The following is a 22,670-nucleotide window of genomic DNA, read 5'->3' on the forward strand; positions in this document are numbered from 1 at the left end:
ATACTTTATATACTCTGTAGTGGGATGGGTATCATACAACAGATTATGCTGGAAGGCAACTTGAAACATTGACTATGCTGATCAGGGCTGCTGGGGCTTGTGGTTCAACAACATCTGGAGAACCAGATAGTTTCTGCAGTAAGTCATTTTCTTCCTCTCCCTGAGCTATGCACCTAGTCTAGAATGCTTGTGTTTGGCCTGTTTTAAACAGAGATAACCAAAACAATCAATTTTTGAAAAACCCACTAGACTCTCCAAGCTGTTTGTTCTTGTATCAAAATAGTGCCAAATTTGCCACTTTCACAGTTTGCTATTTTCCAGTGTTTAGTAAATATTATTATTTTTATTTCATTTCATTTTTATGATGCCTTTCACCCAGAAAGGGACCCAATTTGGCTCACAAGATAAAAACACTTTTAAAACTTTACAATAAAATTTTTAAAACAATGAAAATGTTCCACTTAAAACAGTATTAAAAAAACCATAAAAAATATAACTAAAACACATGCACCCATATAAAAACCATCTTGTCATGAGTTTAAAAAGTCTGCCTGAATAAAAACGTTTATTTGCTGGCGAAAGGAAAATAAAATACTGTATCTCCTATTCATTACAATTCATGAAGTTCTCTAATCTTAGTGTTACAACACCCTCAAAAAAAGTCTGTTTAGCACAAAGAAATTGTTGGCAGAGTAGACTGAGAGAAAAAAGCAAACAAACAATAGGTCAATATCTGTTATACAATTTTAATACCTTTATACTTAATTGGGGGGGATACCATTAACAAAGGCATTAATGGGAAACTTCTGGTCATGAACTACAGTGCATTTATTTGGTCCAGACAGCTTAATATATGTGCTCGCCCTATGTAATTAGAAGCTCCTTGCAATTTTTTTGAAGTTATTCATAATTACTTTCTAAGTTGATAATTTGTAACATGTCCAGTAGGGGGTGCAGAACACATCAGGTGACAACCTAAGTGGGAGTGACACCACTGCTTCCTAAACATCTGTCTTCTGTCAAAAATTGACTGTGGCATTTGCCTATGTCTCTTTAAAACATGGAAGAGATTATGTGAGTGGGACAAGGCTCAGTGGGAGAAGAAAGGAGAGGCCCCAGGTTTTAAGAAAATTTTAATTTTTTAAAATTAAAATTTAAAATTTTTAATTTTTAATTCTTTTTAAAAATTTCTTTAAAAACATCAAATCCTACCAAGTTTTCACTTTACCCACATAAAAATACATGTAAATACACTTAGGCTGTGTGTATGATATTGTAATTTAAAGGTATAATTTTAATATTGCTAGTTGTTTTATCTCACAACTGTTATCATTTCATTTAGTCATATATGGGAATTACAATGTATGAATAATATTAGTACACCCCCCCCCCCCCCGCATTAGTAAGGATTCGGTATGGCGTGGTATGGGAGGAGGTCAATTGGGGGTGACACTGTGTGTTACTGCATCAAGTGACACCAACTGAACATGTCCTCTTACAGACTTTTACTGTAGTGGAGTTTGATTCTACAAACTTCTGTTCTTATTTTTTGAGATTAAAGTTAAGGAAAGAAAAAAAGTTTTATTTTCCAGAGGCTATTCACCCCCACAAATAAATATTATGGAACAATTAGTAATGATGCACGTAAGGAAAAATACTCTGCGAAGTTAAGCATGCTGTAAGAGGAAACAAACAAATTGCTTTGCATACCTATCATGTAAGCACTTGTCTAAGTTTGTTCATGGACTAAAATTGAAATCGGCTTAAAACTATTACCTTGGGGACTTTTACATACATTTTGCAGGAAGTATGACTGTGGTAGAGCTGAGGCATGTTTCTGCTATTCTTGTCAGCTGTCCCAGAAGCTTCACTTGCCTAAGGGGTTTTATTTTATCAGGTCTGAATGCATGCATTTATATACTTTGCTAAAAAGAAAAAAAAGAAGCTATGCTATGAATGCCTGAGTGTTGGGTGGTCACATACATTTTAAAAAGAAAACAACGACTATTACTACAAGAGTGCTACAGTAGTATGCTAGAGCTTGTGTACACATTTTTCATGATTACTGACCAAGGAACACAGGTATGGTGTAGCTCTGTGAAAGCACAGAAAACCCATTTAGACATCTATATAGGGAACTCTGGCTGAGAATTACACAATTGAGAAGCATCAAAACAATTTCTCTATTCATTCTTTGCATCTTGTGTGTGGCAAACTTTCTTATCAATTGACAGGATAATAGTTACCACTTGACAGGAAAAGCTACTCTGTAGATAAGATGGTTGACCCCAGCCTATTGACATTATAAGTATTTATAGCCTGAAACTGATGGGTAAAAAACACCAGCTTTGGGCTGCTTCAGGGGTGTAGCGTGCAGATGAAGCATGCCCCCAGATTGGCCGGAAGCTGCGCTGAGGCAGGCTATGGCAGCCCAAACCTGGCTGCAAAACAAGCAGAAAAAAAACCAGGTCCTTGCAGGCATACTGTTCTGGACTGCAGCAGCAACCAGCCTTTGGGACCGTGGTGGCCGGTTGCCTTGGTCCTGTGCCAGTCGGGGCTCACTCGTCTCCTTGTGCTCTATGTTACAATCAGATCTCAACTTTCTTTCTTTTCTTTTTCGTGGTCTCTGTGAATCACACAATTGAGTTATCCTGCACCTGCACAGTGCATCTTCGGAGACTTCTAGAGTTATTACATACGTGTTTTGGTGCTAGCCCTGCCCACTCTCTGAGTAGCCTGTTAGCTTGCTTCCTGCCTCAGTTCCTTTTTGTCTGCTGCAGCAGCATCTGAGGAACAAACATTTCAGACTTTAATTTGTTTGTATGATGCCCGATTTTCTGAGAAATAATAAATGCAAATGGGACAGAAAAATGTTTCACCATGAAATGTTTCTGTGCAGAGTTCTAGCCAGCCATGTTCTTTTCTAATGTAATGAATTATATTCTGTACTCTTCCTTCTTCCATTCTCAGTAGCCAGTCAACATTCCAAGCCCACTCTCTTAATGGATTTGCTTTCCTTCCATAAGGCTGTTTCTTACATTTGGGTTTTTTGTTTTGTTTTGTTTTAAACTTCTTCATACCATGGTCCAGTTGATAACATTTATTTTGTATGTAGATTATGCTATTTTTACTTCATAAAGACTGGGTTTCTAAAAATGAGTTCACTATATCCTAATTACAATCCCAAATAAAGTAGACCCAGTGAATCAATAGGATTCATACAAACCTTTAATAATTCAAGAACTGATTCATTGGGTCTGCTGTAACTAGGACTTGAAGCTGGATTGACATTTTAGTATGTATGTTTCAGGGACGTAGCCAGGATTTTAGGAGGGGGGGGGTCCAGACTAAGTGCCACCATTATAATGGGGCTTGGGCGCGGCGGCGCAGCAGCACACACCATTCATTTTTCTAATGGAAGGGGGGGTCTGGACCCCAAGAACCGCCCCCCCCCCCTTGGCTACATCCCTGTATGTTTATATTCATATAGTAGATACTGCTGTATGGGTAGTATCTAATATCATCTTAATTCTTATTACAGATAGTTTATAATACAAATTTAAAATAGATTTTTTTAAAATTAGTGTGATATACTAATTTAACTTGAAGCATTTTTCATATTGAAGTGCTAAAACAGGCAGGTTTATAAAAACAAACTATGTAAATTATTTTTATTGGGTAACCTTTTCCAGTATCACAGCAGGTAACTTTTTCAGAGTTCTCTTCTAGATATAATAGCAAACTTATTTGATCAATATATTCTTCTCATACAACTACATTTTCATTTCTTTCCCATGTTTTAGGGATATCAGTATGAACAATATAACAAGATTACCAGAGGATGCATTCAAGAATTTCCCTTACCTTGAAGAGTTGTAAGTATTAAATCTTAAGAGCTTTTTATAATGCAAAGAGTGAATGAAGGTTGAAAATATGCATGTAAAACAAATAATGGTGTGAGAATGTACTGTGAACAAAGAAGGCATTGTACTTACTGGTTTTTAAAAAAACTTACATTCGCTTCAAAGTCAAGTTGCCAGCTGCATAGGATCTTGTTTAATAGTAATTATTTTAATTGTGATTGTGCAGTGATGACATAGTCTAATTATGGTGTTATCCAGAGATAACACAGGGGCCATGCAATTACAACTAAGTGGAACTGTGGTAGACTGAATTCATAGGTTCTATAAAATGTGTTTCAGTACTGTGCTTCCCATCAGCTTTGTTTGGGGCGGAGGAGAGAGGTCAGGACGTTCTGAGAGAGAAGGCAAGGCTTCATGGGAAAATATATTTTCTTGCTTCTCCTCTCACCATGTGAGCATGAGGCCTTCTTTAGAGATCACCAGGTATCTTGGTTCCTTAAATGTTCCACACTTGGAAGTGTTTCTTCCTCACATTCATGTTCACACACATCTGTTGCTGGACACAGCCAAGATTTGGGAATTGTGAACTTCACATGGACAAAACAAGCATGTAGGAGGAGGAGGAGGAGGTAGAATACCTTGTGCTATTGAGTTGTGTTTTCCACTTTTTGAGATGAAACTTCCCATCTGATTTTTAACGTGGAAATTAAGTCTTGGTAGAGTCAGTAAAGGCAGGATAATGATTGGTGTTAGCAGCCCTTGCAATAAAAAAAACAATAGTACTGGAATGGGATCTGGGATGAATAACCCAGGAGTAGATAAGTCTTGCTAGACTAGCCTCCCCTTACTGATGTCATCAGCCCCATCCCGTTCCCCCCCCCCCCCGATGAAGACACTTTTTTGCCCAAATCTACCCACAATTTTAGTGAATTCGCATTTGAATGTTTTACTCTTTCTTGTTGTTTAATCTCTTTTTAAGGTTTTGATTAATGGTTTTTTTATGCTTGGGGGCGGGTGGGATATGGGATTGTTCTTAACTGTAATTTGTAACTGTACAATGTTTTATTCTTATACTGTTGTAATCCGCTTTGATTCTTCTGCGAAAAAGCAGAATATAAATTATTATTATTATTATTATTATTATTAGAGCTAGGGAGTGGAGCCTAGTTGTTGGTGGAATGGCTCAGCACAGAGCCTACCACACACAAGTTCATAAAAGCACATGGAAAAAGAAAGGAATAGTGTGGCTCTTCTGGGGAAGTATTGAAAATAAATAAATAAATAAACAAACAAATAATAGGTATTTTGAGATTTGGCTAGCAGCTATTGCTGCATCCTTCCTCCTCCCCGATACGAGGCTTCCTCCAGAAATCTTGGCAGTAATGCAGCCAGGGTTGGGGAGATAAGTGGTTGTCTAGATCGGTGCTTCTTAAGTTAACAGTTGTGGGGAACTGGCAACTTTCCCCCTAATGGGATCTTCCAAATTAACCAATAGGTGAGATCAACCACATTTTAATTAACTAATCTTCTGACACATTCCTGTGTTAATAATTTTGTAATTTATTGGCTGTAAAGGGGTGTAGGGAAAATCGTTTTCAAAAGCTTTCCATTCTTGTTGCCCAGACATGTTTCCTATTTATCACATATAACTGTGCAAATGCTAGATTACCATTCATTGTTAGTACTAGCTGATGCACTAGTGACAATACTAAGTTGAACCTAAAGGGAAGTAACTGCAGTTCCTTGAAAATATGTGTTCAAACATAACATTCCAGTAAGACAGATGTGAGATGTAGAGTCTTTTGTAAATAGCACAACAAGGTGGTTCAGAATAATGGACAATACCATAGTATATCATTTCAATACAAACATCATAAATCTGGGTTGCAGCTGCTCCTGATTATCAGAAGTCATTTTTAACAAATTGCACAAAGGATTGAATTAGTACACTCAATATGAAAATACAGGTTATGAGATTCCGAATTCAAGTGTGGTCTTTTCCATTAGAAACCCTTCTGCAAAAAGCAGTTTATGACCAAAAGCCAAACTAAAAAAGGTCTTTGTCTGCCAACAGAAAGAGACCAGAAAGAGGCCAGTCATCCTTCTTGTAGAAGGTAATTCCACAGCCTGGAAGAAGATACAAAGAAGGCTGTCTCTCATGTCCTCTTCAAATGTTGCTGTGTGTGTAGGGTTGCCATAAGCCAGGACCTCCAAACCAGGACAAATGTAGGACAACATTTTCAAATGTAGGACACGCGAAAAACATTGATGATTTTTTAAAAATGTTAATATAAATACATGTTTCTTAGGCATGATCCAAATGGAGGACATTTTGAAATTTGACAGAAGAGGACATGTCCTGGAAAAGGAGGAGGATGCCTGGTCACCTTGTCTCTGGTCCAAAATACACTGCAGAAATAAAACAATGCTGGACTGAAATGCCCAGAGTTCCTCACCAAAGCTGCATCCACACTGAGGAAATAATCTAGTTTGAGAGTGACTTAACTGTCCTGGGTTAGTGCTGGGGAATGCTGGGAATTGTAGTACACTGTGGCCCCAGAGCTATCTCTGACAGGGAGTCCCATAACCCTCCAAATGTAGTTGAACTGCAGTGCCCAGAATGCCTCCCCAGGTGCATCCACACTGAGGAAATGGTCCAGTTTGAGACTGCTCAGTGCTGGGGAATCCTGGGAATTGTAGTCTATTGTGGCCTCAGAGACCTCTCTGACAGAGAAGTCTCAGTGTCTCCCAAACACTAGCATTCCCAGGATTCCCTACCATTGAGTTAAAGCAGTCTCAAAGTGGGTTATTACTCCTGCAGTGTGTAAGAGAGATAGAAAGGCTAGGGACTGGATTCATTCATTAACTCACAAAAGGAGGATATCTGTGTCCAAAACACACTGCTTTGACTGCCAGGGCTCAGTGCTATGGAATCCTGGGAATTGTAGTTTATTGTGGCACCAGAGCTCTCTGACAGAGAAGGCCAAATGCCTCACAGACACCAGTATTCCAGAGCACTGAGCCCTGGCAGTCAAAGTTAGAAAAAATACACAGGGGCAAAATAAATATTGAAAATGGCCACGCACCTCCTCCTCCTCCTCATCATCATCATCATCCTCGCCTCGGTGCCAAAGGAAATGGCCCTATCCCCCCTGCTGCCTTGGGGACCAAACAGAGGAGGAGCTCCTCTTCCTAAGTCTGGCAACCTCCTGTTGCCAACAAGCCTCGAAGATAATTCCCCAAACGTTTGGCCAAAACTCACCAAATCCCCCCATATCTCACCAAATATTCAGTCAAAATCCCTGAAAAGTCCCTGTAATGTTAATATGGCAATAAAACATAGCCCTAATTGAATAAAAATAATTGGAACTTATTTCAACTCTCAAAATTACCATTAAAACCAACCACCAAAATCACACCAAAGGCTCTGAAAAGTACCCATTTTGGTGTGAAAGTCACCAGATTGGCAACACTTGGGCCGGGAGTCAAAGAGGAAACCATGCAGGGACGCCCCCTAGTGGTGAAAAACCGAGAATGTCCTGCCGGCAGGAGGGTTATGGCAACCCTATGTGTGAGTGACATGACTGAGAGAAGACCTTCCCGCAAAGGTCTCAGAGCTCAACAAGGTATAAATTGGGAGAAAAAAAGTCCTTTCAGATAATCCACTACATAAGACTTTGTAGGTCATAACTACTCTTTTGAATTGGGTCCAAAAACAGGTTGTAACTAGTAGAATGATGTAACAAGTACCTGAGGGTTATGCTCATTAGGTAAATGGCTATACACAAGGCCCTTCTGTCTAAAAGGGGTGTTGTGATATGCTGAAAAATATGTCTGAACACTATGAATGTTCAAAGAGCCATGTATATTTGCAGAGTTAACAATGATAATATATTTAATTTTTAATAATAATTAGAAAACAAGTCCAGTATCGTCTTTGCTCAGTAACAAGTGAGCTTACATGCTTTATTTTACATATAAATAATATTTCAATATAAATATTTTTGGTTATTACACCTGCTTCTTCCTCTTCCTGATTATTCAATATGCTTTCAGAAAAATAACTTTTCTAATGCCACTAATCTTTCCCCTTCTCCCATAAGTAATGAAACAATAAAATCAAGGTAGGTGGGTGTTAATCTTTGTATAATTTCTGTAAAGATAGGGTGTGCCAGGAGGTGGGAAGACAAAAGGAGGAACCTTTACTTGTTATGTGCTGGAATTTTATTGCACAATACCCAAAGTATCTTATTGAAAGGTCTAATGACAGCACATTATACGATTTTTAGAAGAGATGTTGCATGTAGGCTTTAGAAATTCTGTTTTTAATTTATTAATTTATTTATTTTGCATTTTTGTTGTGACTTTCCGATGTGTTTCTGTACTTTTGCTATCTAAAACGGGTGGGAGAAAGTGCAGGGTTTAGAAGTTGTTCATTACTTTTAAAAAACAATGTCATTTTTCCTATACAAAGCAAATGAAAAAGCATGTCAGGGTCAAAATCTAGTTGCTCGTCCCAACAGGATTGTGTACGTGTGTATGTGCCTTCAAATTCCCTGTTGACTTATAGCAGCCCCATGAATTTCATAGGGTTTTCGTAGACAAGAAATATTCAAGAGAGGTTTTTGCCAGTTCTTTCCTCTAAAATATAGTCTATACTACCTGGTTTTTGTTGATGGTCTCTCATTCAGGTACTAACCAAGACTGTCCTTGTTTAATGTCCAAGATCAGACAGGATCTAGAATGAATTACTAGTAACTTGTTCATTTGATTCAGTAGGGAAATTCACTGAACTGGAAGTAATGATTGCATTTAAGTCTAAGGATACAGCAGTGTGATATGCAATGTGATGAGTGTCATCGTGTACTTTAATCACTACGTTGCACTGGACTTAATCGTATCTATGTGGAGTTAGATGCCCTGTTCTGTTTTTACTGGAGAGAGTTAAAAAATCTTGCCTAGTTTACTGACAGATCTGTCCTCCAAGCATTCTGTGACAGAATGTTTCATCCCACTGAGCCATGTTTTTTCCAGCGTGGGAATTGGGAGGGAAGCATCTGAAATCCCCAGAAGCACAGAAACTAAAAAAACAGCCCCACCAACCTACTCAGTCCAAACTGCCTCTGATACAAAATGGCTCCACCCAAGGACAATAGCCTCAAGGAAAGTAACACAAATAGCAGTCATATTTCTACTGCATATTTTGCTGATCTTAGATGCAACACAGAGTTGGATTAGCCGTCAAACTGCTTACATCCTCTTATTATTTGTAGTGAAATTAGAATTTTGGGGTGTGAAATAGTTAATTCCATTATTGCTCTGGTTGTGTTTTTGCTGCCAAAAAGCATTTTCTCTTTCCTCTTTCCCCCCAGCAGAGCCTGGAAATCTGCTCCAGAGGGTTTCCTAGCATCCTAAAGGAAGTTTTGAGGGTTTGGGAACTGTCCCTTTTCAGTTCCACTGATAAAACTGCTTCTGGCATTGCAATGGCACTGTTGGGACCTGACCTAAATAATAACATTCACATTCAGCATGCATTGGGATACTGCAGAACTTGAGTAGTCTGTGGGTGAAAGCTATATAATTATTCAGGAGTGGTTGACTATACAACAGGCAAATTTTATTCATTTCTTCAATTTTAATTTGTTGTCTGACTTATTTTATTGACATTATTTATTGGCACTCTACATGGGGCTACTTTTGTGCCAAGTTCAACTGGTGCAAAATATGGTAGCCAGACTGGATGCTGGTAAATTCAGGTTGGACCACATAACACCTATTTTAAAATCTCTTCACTGGCTGCCAATTAGCTTCCAGGCGTGGTACAAGGTGTTGGTTATTACCTTTAAAGCTCTACATGGCTTGGGTCCAGGTTACTTGCGGGAGCGCCTCCTTCCAAACAATCCACCCTGCACTCTCAGGTCCTCTGGGAAGAACCTGCTACAGCCAAAGAAGACCATGTTGACTGCTGTTATCCAGAGGGCCTTTTCATCAGCTGCTCCAAAACTGTGGAATGACTTGTCAGAGGAGATCCGTCAGATTACCACCCTTGACGTCTTTAAGAAGGCAGTCAAGACGGATCTCTTCCGGCAAGCCTTCCCTGACTTATTGACCTCCCAAAATAAAAAATAACCCCGTCCGCCCATAGCTATCTTTTAACTGTTTTAATTAATTTTAACTTGGATTTGTAATTAAGTGTTATATTTTATGTTGGTGGTGGATTGGAGGATTGTGAAATTTTATGATTTATTGTATTATGTATTTTATTATCTTTTACTGTAACCTGCCTCGATCTGCAGGGAGAGGCAAGCTAAAAATAAATATTATTATTATGTTAACATGTATTAATATGTATTATATTTAATTGTTTTTGTTGAATGTACACCATAGTCAGGTTTATTTTATCTATTTTAATTTATTGTATGACCAGCGCTGTGTACATTTACAGCGCTATATAAATAAAGCTTAATGATAATAATAATAATGATAAAGCTTGCACTGTCTGTAATAATTCCTGGGGCAAAGTTTTTAAACATGATGTTATAAGAGACTAGACTTTTCTTATTACTATTGCATTCAAAAAACTGTAGGTTTGAGTTCTTTGCCACATCCCCAAGAATTGTCTGCTTCCATATACCTGCTCAAAGAATGCTTTGTTGCCACTGCTATCTTGGTTCTCAATGTCCACTCTACCTGCATCGAAACTAGAAACAAATCTGTATACAATGGTCCTTCATAGTCACAGACTTGAGATTTGCAAATTTGATTATTCACGATCTCAGCGTGAACCCCGCCCACCTCCTTTTCCTGTGCTTGGGACAGCTGTACAATTAATTTAAGGATTAGCTGAATCAGATCAAAGCTCCCACCTAGTTTAGAACTTTGGATTGTAATCAATGCAGCATTTACACATGGATGGACACCCAGAAGGTATTCCTCCTTTCCACCAGTGCTCCCAAAAAGCTTATTTGGAGCCTGGGATGAGAAGCTGAAATTGAAGAAGGAAATCAGGATGGATATGGTCAAAGAGAGCTTGTGTGAAGTCATAGTTTCTTCTTCTGTACCTTTTCAAGATAAACTCTTGGGGATAGGAGTGATAGCTGTGCCCGACAAGTATACTGCAGCTGAGATTTGTAAAATAGAAATGCAATCCTTGTTTTCAAAAACAGAAAAACAATCTAACTCCAAATGCTTGCAGACAGTTACTTGACTGTGAGCTCTGTAATTTTCTGCTTCTCTTCTAAAAATCTTCTTGGTATTAAAATTAATGGTTGTTTTGGGCCATTATCTCTGATAAGGCATCTTTTTTTCTTTTTAAAGTTAACATATATATGAGAAATTAACATTCTTTCCTGTGAAGTGCTGCTTTTTAATGTCATGTTCTGAAAATTTCATGTTCTGTTTGTAGCATTCTTTACATCCATTAAATAATAACAATAACAATAATGATATTTATTTCTACCCCTCCTCTCCCATAAGAGAGATCCCTCCAACATAGTTTGCAGTGAAGATTATTGTCCGTGTTTTTTTAAAGTCCAAATTCTGTAAAGTTGCATTGTAATGTTAAAGGCAATTCTAGCCTCTTGAAATAGTAGACCTATATCCAGTTGTTAATCCCAGCTAAAGTAGACCAGTTAAATCAATTGAATTTACATAAATATTAATCTGCCAAATTCTCATTGATTCAGTGGGTCTGTTCTAGTTGAGACTAATAAACAATTGGATTTCAGCCATCACCTGTTAGCAAAATTAAGAATTTTAAAACACTTTGAGTTTAAGTTAACAAACATAGACATCGATGAAATAAGCAAAGAAAACTGGTATGTAAATCTGGACAAAAAGACAGATTTGGGAGAGAGACCATGCTCCATTGTGTTCAGATGTCTCATACTACAGTGGACCCTTGTTATACGCTGGGGTTTGGTTCCAAGATCTCCCGTGGATAACAAAATCCATGGATGCTCAAGACCCATTGAATATAATAATAATAATAAATTTTATTTATGTTTCCCCGCCTCTCCCATAGGATCGAAGCGGGGTTACAGACTATTAAAAACCATTACAAACAATCTCATAAATAAAATCCAGTAGTACAAAAACTCTAAAAACAATCATACAACATACATATCCAGGGTAGGCAGAGAATTGATGGCATCAGAGATACAAGCTTCATTCTTCAGGGGGGAAGGCTTGACAAAAGAGAAAGGTTTTAAGGCTCTTTTTACATGATTCCAGGGGGCGTCATAAGATGGAGCTCATCGGGAAGACTATTCCAGATCCTCGGGGCTACTAATGAAAAGGCCATCTGGGATGTGGCAACGTACTTGGAAGATGGTATTTCCAACAGGTTCTTCCCGGATGTTCTAAGTGTGCAGGGTGGCTTATATGGGGAGATGTGGTCCCTCAATTAACTCAGGCCCAAGCCATATTTTCTAATGACATAGAAAAATGATGTCCCTTATAAAAAATGGAAATCAAATATAAAATCAAGGTTTGATATTTGAAATTTATACTTTTTTGGAACATTTTCAAACCGTGGATGCTTGAATCCGTGTATAAAAAATCCATGTATAAGAAGGGCCGACTGTACTCTGAATAGTGTGACATCCTTTGTCTTCTTCTGTGTTCCACAGAGGCTTGTTGAATCCTACATATTATGATAAAAATAATTCATATTCCACATTTTAGTTCATGTTTAGAAGCTCCTGTTGTTCTGGGTCCAGATATGTAAGTACTATATTATAATGATTAATTTTGACTTCTCTGTACCACATTTGTATAATCATCTTGTTCTCTCCTCTCTGCCCTGTTCATGGCTTTTTGAAGAGGTAGTTGTTTACTTGATGTGACTGCTAATTATTGAAAGGGCAGTCATAAACAGGAGAGACCCAGTTTTTACCCAGACGAAAATCAGGGAAGGTGTGGACATTATTTACATCTTTATTTTAAAGTTAGTAAATTCAAACTGTAGCATATTGTCAGGAATCTTTTAATTCTTATGAATATAGTGGAAGTATTCTCTCCATTTGTAACAAATATTCATCTGGAAGTAATTTACAAATGACTGTAATGGCATTGGTCAAAGTATTTAAGGAACAACAGACCACCAAGTGCTTTGTCATAGTATCAAGTGTGTTCTCTATAGAATGTTAACATATTGCAACAACCTGGAACATGATATGGAAACTAGAAATCCAGGGAAGGGTTGGCTTCAATTTCCCAACCTCTCTTACAAAGTATTTATAGTCCTGTACAGGTTGCTCTTTGTTCCAGAGGACTAAGACATATAAATGTGTTACATTTTTTATTGGCAGTGGTCTGGATTTACTGGTATAAATGGTTTAGGCTGCCAAGATTTTGAGTTTTCTAAAATTTTACTAGCAGATGGCAGCTCCAAAATGATTGTTGTTGTTAACTGCCCTTGAGTTGACCTCGACTCATGGGGACCCCATGGATGAGATATCTCCAAGTCCTCTCTCCCCCCCCCCCCACCTCCTTCATTGAGTCTATTCATCTAGCATGTGGTCTTCCTGTCTTTCTGCCACCTTCTACCTTTCCTTCCATTATTATCTTTTCAAGTGAGTTGTGCTTTCTCATGATGTGGCTAAAGTATGACAGCCCCAGTTTCATCATCTTGGCTTACAGTGGGATTTCTGGTTTAAGCTGTGCGAGGACCTATTTATTTGTCTTTTTGGCTGTCCACGGTATCTTTGGTGCTCTTCTCCAGCACAACATCTCAAATGAGTTTATTTTTTCCCCTGTTTTCTTCATTGTCCAGCTCTCACATTCATACATGGTGATGGGGAATACTATGGCTTTGACAATTCTGACTTTAGTGTTCAGTTATCTTGTCTTTACTCTTTAGGACAGTGATGGTGAACCTTTTACAGACCGAGTGCCCAAACTGCAACCCAGACCCCACTTATTTATTGCAAAGTGCCACGTCCCTCTGGCTTTCTAGTAAGAAACTCTGGCAAACCCTGTGCTAGGGCGACAGCATGTCTGCCCACAGAGAGGGCTCTGAGTGCCACCTCTGGCACGCGTGCCATAGGTTCGCCATCACTGCTTTAGGATCTTGTCTAGTTCTTTCATCACTGCCTTCCCATTCCTAGTCATCTTCTTATTTCTTGTCTGCAGTCACCACACTGATTGATATTTGATCAGACAGCACCCTAAGCTAAATTCTGTTATCGATGCAGCCCAGTCTTGGGCAGCTAGATATCTGCATTCAACACTAGCCAACAAAGAATGTAAAAAGTTGGATTCAGCGGGCAGGACATTTTATTCCTCTACCACTCCCATCTGTAGGATCTCCGACTATCTCATGTATATGAGAATGTATCACTCTGGGAGAAGCTAAATGCTCTCTTCTACTAGCATGGAAATGAGGATCATAGAATAGCATCTGTGCTACAATTTTTAAACACTTTACACCATAAATTTCATCTACTACATAAAATATCACTCAATAAGAACAAACAAACAAGTAAACAAACAATTACTCATCTACAAAAGTTACTTCCTTTCCTGATATCCGTAGTCTCTAATTTACAATAAATAATACCTTTTACTTTATTCATTCTGTTCTTTTTCTAAGTGCCTCTATCTTACTTTTAACCAATTCTGTAAAGACTGTGGACTTCAAAGTTACCTTTTCCCCCTAAGTTGAAGCTATTGCGTAATATGTTAATCGATATATCATACCCCATAATAACATAGACCAAACGTTTCCTTACATCTATAATGTCATCTTGTTCTTTTGAAATTAAAGTTATATTTGCAGATTTCCCAGATGTCGGAATCCTACCTTTCTTGGCTTTACTCAGTATGACTTTCATGGATGGTAAGAGTTATTCTTTAAATTCTTTGTAAAAACGTGCCGTAAAGCCATCTGGACCTGGTGCTTTCATTGGTTGGAGTGTGTTAACAGCATCCCATATTTCTTTTACTGATATTTCCTTATTCAGCTCTTCTTTTTGTTGATCTGAGATTTTCCATATTTTTGTTTGGTTTAGATATTTCTGAGTTGCTCCTGGCTGGACATTTCTGTGTTGGTATGAATTCTTGAAATATTTGTAAAATCCGTCCTTAATTTGTTTTGAATTGTTATATATTTTTTCTCTATCTTTAACTTTTGATATCTATCTCTTTTGACTTTCCAAGATTCGAGGCTTGGGCTTCCATAATCTCAGATTCATGGGTGATTGATATTGCCAGAGGTTATGCCATCCAATTTTGGAAGTATCTGCCTTCTGGCATCCTTCATTCCACACCTCTCTTGACCACACTGCTATAGAGATGGTAGCTCTTGGGGAAAGGGGGCCATCGATCCTGTTTCTCTTTCACAGTATCAACAGATCCATTTAGTAGATTTGTAATAGTTGATTGACTGAACTCAAAGGAGGGCTCACCAATGGCTCCTCTTCATCTTGGAGAGAAGTGACTAGTGGGGTGCCACAGGGTTCTGTCCTGGGCCCAGTGCTATTCAACATCTTTATCAATGACTTGGATAATGGAATAGAGGGCATGCTAATCAAATTTGCAGATGACACCAAATTAGAATAGCTAATACCTTAGAGGACAGGAGTAAAATTCAAAGTGAATTTAATACAGTGGGCCTTCTCCTTATGCGGGGGATCCATTCGGCCCCCCCGTCTAAGGAAAAATGTGCGTATGCTCATGCCCCATAGGAAACAATGGGGCGCGTGCATATGGCAGTGGTGCGGCGCGTGCGTGCACACCATTGTTTACATTGTCACATGGCATCCACGTAAGCAGGAAACCGTGTATAGTGCACCCACATATGGTGTGGGCGCACTGTAGATTAGAAGGCTGAGCCAAAACTACCAAGATGAATTTCAACAGGGAGAAATTTAAGGTACTGCACATAGGCGGAAAAAATGAAATGCACATACAGTGCACCGGCATCATATGCGGGTGCCTTTTATGCAGCTTTCAGCTTATGTTGGAAGCCCCACACCATTCAATGAATGGCATGCGCACCCACGGCACTCGCACCGCCACGCCACCATGTGCACGAGCCCCATTATCCTCAATGGGACTCGAGCATAGGTGGAACTTGCCTTATGCAGCGGGGTCCGGAATGGATCCCCGCATAAGGCAAGGGACCACTGTATGTAGGGTGGGGGACACCTGGCTTAACAAGACTATATGTGAAAGGGATCTAGGAATCCCAGTAGACCACAAATTGAACACGAGTCAACAGTGTTGATGACTCAGCTAAAAAGTCAATGCGATTCTAGGCTGCATCAATAGAGGTATGGTGTCTAGATCAAGGGAAGACCTCTTTGGGAAGACTGTGCCCAGTTTTGGTCACCACAGTTCAAAAAGGATATGGACCAGCTGGAGCATGTCCAGAGGAGGTGACCAAAATGATGAAAGGTCTGGAAACCATGCTTTATGAGGAGTGACTTAGGGAGCTGGGTATTTTTAGCCTGGAGAAGAGGAGGTTGAGAAGTGATATTTTTTTTCTGCTGCTCCAGAGAATAGGATCTGGAGCAATGGATTCAAACTACAGGAAAAAAGAGCCCACCTCAACATTAGGAAGAACTTCCTGACAGTCAGAATTGTTTGACAGTGGAACATGCTGCTTGGCATGTGGTGGAGTCTCTTTGTCTGGAGGTTTTTAAACAGAGGCTGGATGGCCCATCTGTCAGGGGTGCTTTGATTATGTTTTCATGCATGGCAGGGGGTTGGACTACATAGCCCTTAAAGTCTCGTCTAATTTTAGGATTCTATGATTCCAGCATTTCTTCACTCTTTAATTTATTGTAGCCAAGAAGGACAGGGATTTGTGTCTTATTCTGGACCTGCATAAATCACTACATCTGTCCATGACAGTCTTTCCACATCAATACCCTGAAACTATTAGTCATGAAGAAGGCATTCTGTTCTTCGAAGCTCTTCTGTAGGGCACCTAGAACAGGTGCTGACCAACCATTGCATTTACTACCTCAGCAAGCAAGAGGGTGCACAGACCATGGTGCTCCATTAACTTACGCAGTGACTCTGGGTCTGGTGTATAGACAAGAACACCATGGTCATGGAGGCCCATCTCCCAGGAGAAGAAAATGTCTTCACGGACATGCTCAGCACTATGTTAAATTCGTTGCACAAATGGATGGTCCATCCCAGTGCTTGGTACTGATCTTCTATCATTGGAGAATTCCAGTGTTAGAACTCTTTGCATCTCAGGTGAATGCTCAGTATGAGAAGTTTTGCTCCCAGACTTATCAGGGGAAGTTGGGTAAAGATGTCTTCCTTTTTCCTTGGGGAGGAGTCATCTTGTATGCTTTTCTTCCCTTCCCTCTTCTCATGAAGACAATAGCCAAACTCTGCCAGCACCAAGCAACTTGCAACCTGATCACACAAGGGTTGCCCTAGCAGCTATGGTTTGCCCTCCTTATCCATATGTCTCGAGGGGTCTATGTTCAACTTGTACACAAACTAGATAGCCCAAAAAACCCATAAAAACTATACATATCTTCATCTTGTACCAGGTCTGGGTCAGGCAGCTTAACCTAGATACCTTTAACCTTATAGCATGGAGGATTGTTTACTAGTTTCCTTGCCCATTGCTGTCTGGGATTATTATTGCTGCCATTCGTTAGCCTTACACCAGATGCTCTTACTCTTACAAATGGAGGAAGCTTCAAGATTTCTTGGTTCCTCTTCATGTGTCTTCCTCTGAAGCTGATACAAACATGTTCTGCATTTCCTGCTTACGTTGTCTTCCAAAGGCATTGATTGACATTGATCCACTGCCATAATCTGCCATTGATCTGCCTTCCATGTCAACCAGGACATCATGTTAAAGACTTTAATAGAATCCCACTTCTCCATTTGAGTGGATGCTGCACTTTCTCCATGTGCAAAAGGATTTGGCGTTCTGTGTCAACAGGACTGTGGCCTTTTGGAAGTCACAAAGACTCTTCATCTGCTACTCCTCAACAAACAAAAAGCTGCCAGTTCCATCACAGTACTTCTTGAAATGGGTGCTGTTGGACTTTCATCTTGCCTCAGAGAAGATTCTAGGTCAGCAGTTCTGCCTCTATTTCTAGATTGAGCTAGGATTGCTATTTGTCCTGGGAAACCTGTAAAATCCTGGATTGAAGAGTCTAAAAAATGTCCTGGCTGATGGGGCCAGATGCAGTAAATCTTGGATTTCTCCTTCATTGCAGGCTGATGAATAGGTTAAAATGAAGTAAAGGAAATCATGCAAGAAGTCTGGCACTGGCAGGAACCTCTTCTTGCCCTGCAGGCTCCAGTTGCTACTGCACAGGCATAACATTGCCACCTTATTCTTTCATTCCCTTCTCCCAACAGACCCAGGTGGGAAAGAAAAGGAGACAAACAGCAATAGCTTTTTGCTGCTTGGTGGGTGTGTCAGTGGCTTGAACCTAGGGTTAGGCTTCCAGATAGCCTTGACAGAGAGTAAAGGCTAACTCTCTTTAACTGTAATTCTCTGGAGCTACCTGGAAGCCTCCCTCTCTTCACACCAACTTGGTGCGGGGGGGGGGGGGGGGGAGAGAAAGAAAGAGTTCTTAGCTTGGTACTAGTACTGAAGGTGAAACATAATGGTAGAAAAAGTACAATGATTAATATGTTGAATTTGCATAATCAGAATGCAAATTAATAATATGTACAGTTATAACAATTTGCACAATATGCAAATTAGATGCCCAGATATGAGTGACTAAAATATGGCAACCCTAGATGGACATTAATAAGTTTTGAGAACTTTTTGTAGCAAAATTGTGATAATGTCCAGAATTTCCTATTGCTTTCTTCTCTGAGACTGGTCAATCACTGTACTCAGCAGTGGAAAATATTAATTATTTCTCTGGAATATGCACAGGGAACCCACTTAAATATCAGCTGCAGTAAATGTTTTGCAAACTTTCCTTGAACTTCAAGCAAGATATTTGTACAGCTGCATAGCTCATGCGTGCTTATAATAATATGGAAGAAGGCCATTTCATCCATATGTTGGAGTAAGGGTTCATCATGCTATTCGGAACAGAGAAAGGGACTCTTTGGGATTTGGCAGTGGGTTGAAACAGAGGATAGAAAAGCAAGGGAGCCCTTTGTGTGCGGCCAAAGATATTTCTCCAGTATTTCTAAGGCATTTCCTATTTTCTGCAGTAAACACAGTGAATTACAGTAAGTATCTGAATACTGAGTATCATGGATCAACTAAGAGTATGTCAAGTATTTCACTGGAAACTTTACACTTTTGTTACATCTGTATTACCAGCCCCCAAAAATGAACAGTTAGAGTGACACATAAAAGAAAAATTATACTTAAACATTTGGAAGTGTGGTATATAGTATGTGTTACTTGACTGCCTCATAATGTAAATGCAGATAGCAGAAGTAAATGTTCTGTCTGATTAAAATCAGCATGCTTGTAGAAAACAGATTCATATGGGAGAAGTTAAGACTACACTCCTCCCTTGTTTGTTACCTGTCTACAGGCAAGCTTTGTGTGAGGTGTTTCCCCTCCCAATAATAATAATAATAATAATAATAATAATAATAATAATAATAAAAAATAATTTATCTTTTCCCGCCACTGCGGATCGAGGCAGGATCACAGCATAAAAACATACACATTACAACATTCATTAAAATCACAATATCACAATATCACTACTATTGCTAAAAGCTAGCTTGTCGTCTATTTTCCATCTTGTCATAGTTGGGTGGGGATCTTTTAGGGTCATCATGATAGGTCAGGTGAGTAGGCCTGCCTGAAGAGATCCGTCTTAAGTGCCCTCTTGAAAGCTTCCAAGGTGGTAATAAGACAGATCTCTTCCGGTACATTGTTCCACAATTTGGGGGCCGATATTTCTTAAAATTATGGAGATTAGTGCATGGGTTTTGGAGTGGCCCCTGGCTCACAGAATGTTGTTAATTTCTTTTCTAAGGAATGACAGAGTTGATTTGAAAGTGTGCTTCATTGGCTTATATTATGTAACGATCCACTGGATTTTAATAGGCAGGATGCAAAGTGCTACTTCTATGTGCCCACAACCCTGTATGTCTAGCAGACCTCTCCTTGTCTCTCCTTTTGGACAGACTCCCATTTACCCACTGGTGCCGCAGTGGGTAAATGCCTGTACTGCAGCCATTCACTCAAAACCACAAGGTTGCGAGTTCAAGACCAGAAAAAGGGCCCAAGCTCAACTCAGGCTTGCATCCTTCTGAGGTCACTAAAATGAGTACCCAGACTGTTGGGGGCAAATTAGCCTTCTTGCTAATTAGCTTACTTGCTGTTCACCGCTATGATCTTTGGAATAGCGGTATATAAATAAAACAAATTATTATTATTATTATTATTATTATTATTATTATACCCCAAATGGTTCTGGAGGTTTTTCATTTTCGGAATGACTTCCATATCATGTGTAAGACTTCTGTTTGAAAAACACACATTAAAATTTGAAAAACACTCTGCTGTGACTATATAGTTGTTCCTAAAGCTGTGTAATTATGTAAAGCAAGATAGTCATACTTGCTATTTATCTCTCTCTGACATGACTTGAAATATAGAATTTGAGTTCCTTTTGTATTTTATTTGTTCCTGCCAATCATGTCTGTGGCCTTATATTAATCATTTTCATAGCATCATGGAATCCTAGAGTAGGGTCATCTAGTCCAGCCTCCTGCCATGCAGGAATACACAACTAAGGTACTCCTGAAAGTTTCCCATCAAACCTCCTTCAGGAGGGCTTTACTTGTATATTCTTGCATTAGATGATCCTTGTGGTGCCTTCCAACTTGCTGTTATTGTTGTATACCTTCAAGTTATTTCGAACATATGGTGGCCCTATTGTGGAGTTTTCTAGGGAAGATTTGTTCAGAGGAGGTTTGCCCTAGTCTTCCTCTAAACATGGCTGAGAGGGTAAAACTGCCCAAGATCACCCAGTGGGTTTCCATGGCTGAGTGGAGATTCAAACCCTGGTCTCCAGAGTCACAGTCCAACACTGAAAACACTACACCACAGTAGCTATCCTTCCAACACTAGGATTCTATAGTTCTATGAAAATGGATTACTAAAGAGCCACAAACATGATTGACAGCGACAAATAAAAGGTGGAAGGAAATAAAATTCTTCATTTCAAATATAGCTAAAGATATGATAAAAAGAGCTTTGTATTTAATGGAAATATGTTAAACTTCCTCACAAATCTTGAGCCATATCTATTTTGCTTGGAATGTTGCCTTTTAAAAGGAACTGATTACTGTACTCATTATTCTGCTCACTCAGCAGATCATGTTACTGTTATTGTAGTCAAGAAAGGTAATTTTGGGGAGTTACTGAGAATTAATGAATTACTGTTACTATTAATGTACTTTGCACTTTCTGAGGAAAATGCAGAAAGATACAGGGCCCACTTGTTATGCCAGGCAAAGAGGAACTTGTGTTCCCAAGACTTACTCTGACTTCTTAATCTCACAGTTAAGCTGGTCCATGATGTTCAAACCAGCTCAGTGAAACTTATAAGTTGAAAAATTGGTCTGGAGCAACAGTTCCCAAACTGTTCTCAGGGGCGCCCTTAGGGCTTTGTGTGCACTTCCCAGGTGCTCTGTGGCCGTTCCAGGAACATGAAATAAATAGAAAATTGAATGAAATTAAAGAATAATGAACAAAATGTAACACTACTCCGTAAAAACCATTAACTTGTAAGACATAGGTTAGGACTCTTAGAGGCTTCACCATAGAAATTGATTCTAAAAAGGGGTCCCTGAGTCAAAAAGGTTAGGGACCCCTGGTCTAGAGCTTTTCACAAGTCCTTATTGTGCCTCATTTTGGGCTGAATCTGATTCATTAAGAGAATATCAGGTTCATAGCTGCAACAGCATAGCCACAGTTCCAAATAATTGTTAACTATATTAATTTTATTCTGCTTGAAGAAACTTCACTTAAGCCCCTTTAGTGGGGAGACCTCCTCCTAGAGGCAGCTGTATGAATGCTGATTGTATATTTGTTAAACTGGCTAGGGAAGCTTTTGCACATTTACAGTAGCTAGTTGTATTCCATTTCCTGAAAAAATGTGTTTTAGAAGAAATGTAAAGGTAATGGACTGCACTTTTGGTTCGTTGGTTGAAACAGACAGAATAAACAGGAGTTGTCTTGAGGTAGGCTCTTTGCTTATCCTCTGAAATCATGTAAACTTTCCCTTAATGTTGGAGGTATCTGTTTCTAGCTTGCACCACACTTTTCATTCCAGTTTATTTTAAAATTGAATGTACCTCAAATGCTTCGGAAAGTTTGCTGAAAAGGAAACACATTTTTTGATCACCGTAAATTCCATGTATTTCAGTTAAATATACAGTCAGCCCTTTTTATCCATGGATTTTTTATCCACAGATTCAAGCATTCACAGCTTGAAAATATATGTTTTAAAAAGTATAAATTTCAAATAGCAAACCTTGATTTTCCATTTTATATAAGGGATACTATTTTGCTCTGCCATTATATTTAATGGGACTTGAGCATCCCCAGATTTTGTTATCCATGGGGGTTCCTGAAACCAAACCCCAGCAGATACCAAGGTCCCACTATATATCATGCTCTATATTGCAGGTACACGGCAAACTGCATTTAAAAGTACTGTATATAAAATCCTGGATTTTGATATGGCCTGTGGATAGGTCGAGGATAAAAAGATGGAATGGGGAAAATACCACTTTCGTCTCTTCTTCTTCTCTGGACCTCTCTCGACCATCTGATATTAAAGCCTTCTCTTCCCATCAAAGAAACACCTCATTTAACTCCACTTC

At 39.1% G+C, this 22,670-nt stretch overlaps 1 protein-coding gene across 3 annotated transcripts in view; it reads left to right on the forward strand.

Moving 5' to 3' along the window:
- The window catches only part of LGR4 (leucine rich repeat containing G protein-coupled receptor 4), a 154,881-nt gene that overhangs the window by 71,429 nt on the left and 60,782 nt on the right, over nucleotides 1–22,670 (forward strand). For all 3 annotated transcript variants that reach the window (XM_089521321.1, XM_089521319.1, XM_089521322.1), the window contains exon 2: nucleotides 3,804–3,875. In XM_089521321.1, the coding sequence (XP_089377447.1) occupies nucleotides 3,804–3,875 (72 nt within the window). The remainder of the gene's footprint in view (nucleotides 1–3,803; nucleotides 3,876–22,670) is intronic.

Source organism: Sceloporus occidentalis, unplaced genomic scaffold (genome assembly GCF_023333645.1).
Source record: "Sceloporus occidentalis isolate IW3139 unplaced genomic scaffold, rSceOcc1.0.p SCAF_4, whole genome shotgun sequence".
NCBI classification, from domain to species: domain Eukaryota; kingdom Metazoa; phylum Chordata; class Lepidosauria; order Squamata; family Phrynosomatidae; genus Sceloporus; species Sceloporus occidentalis.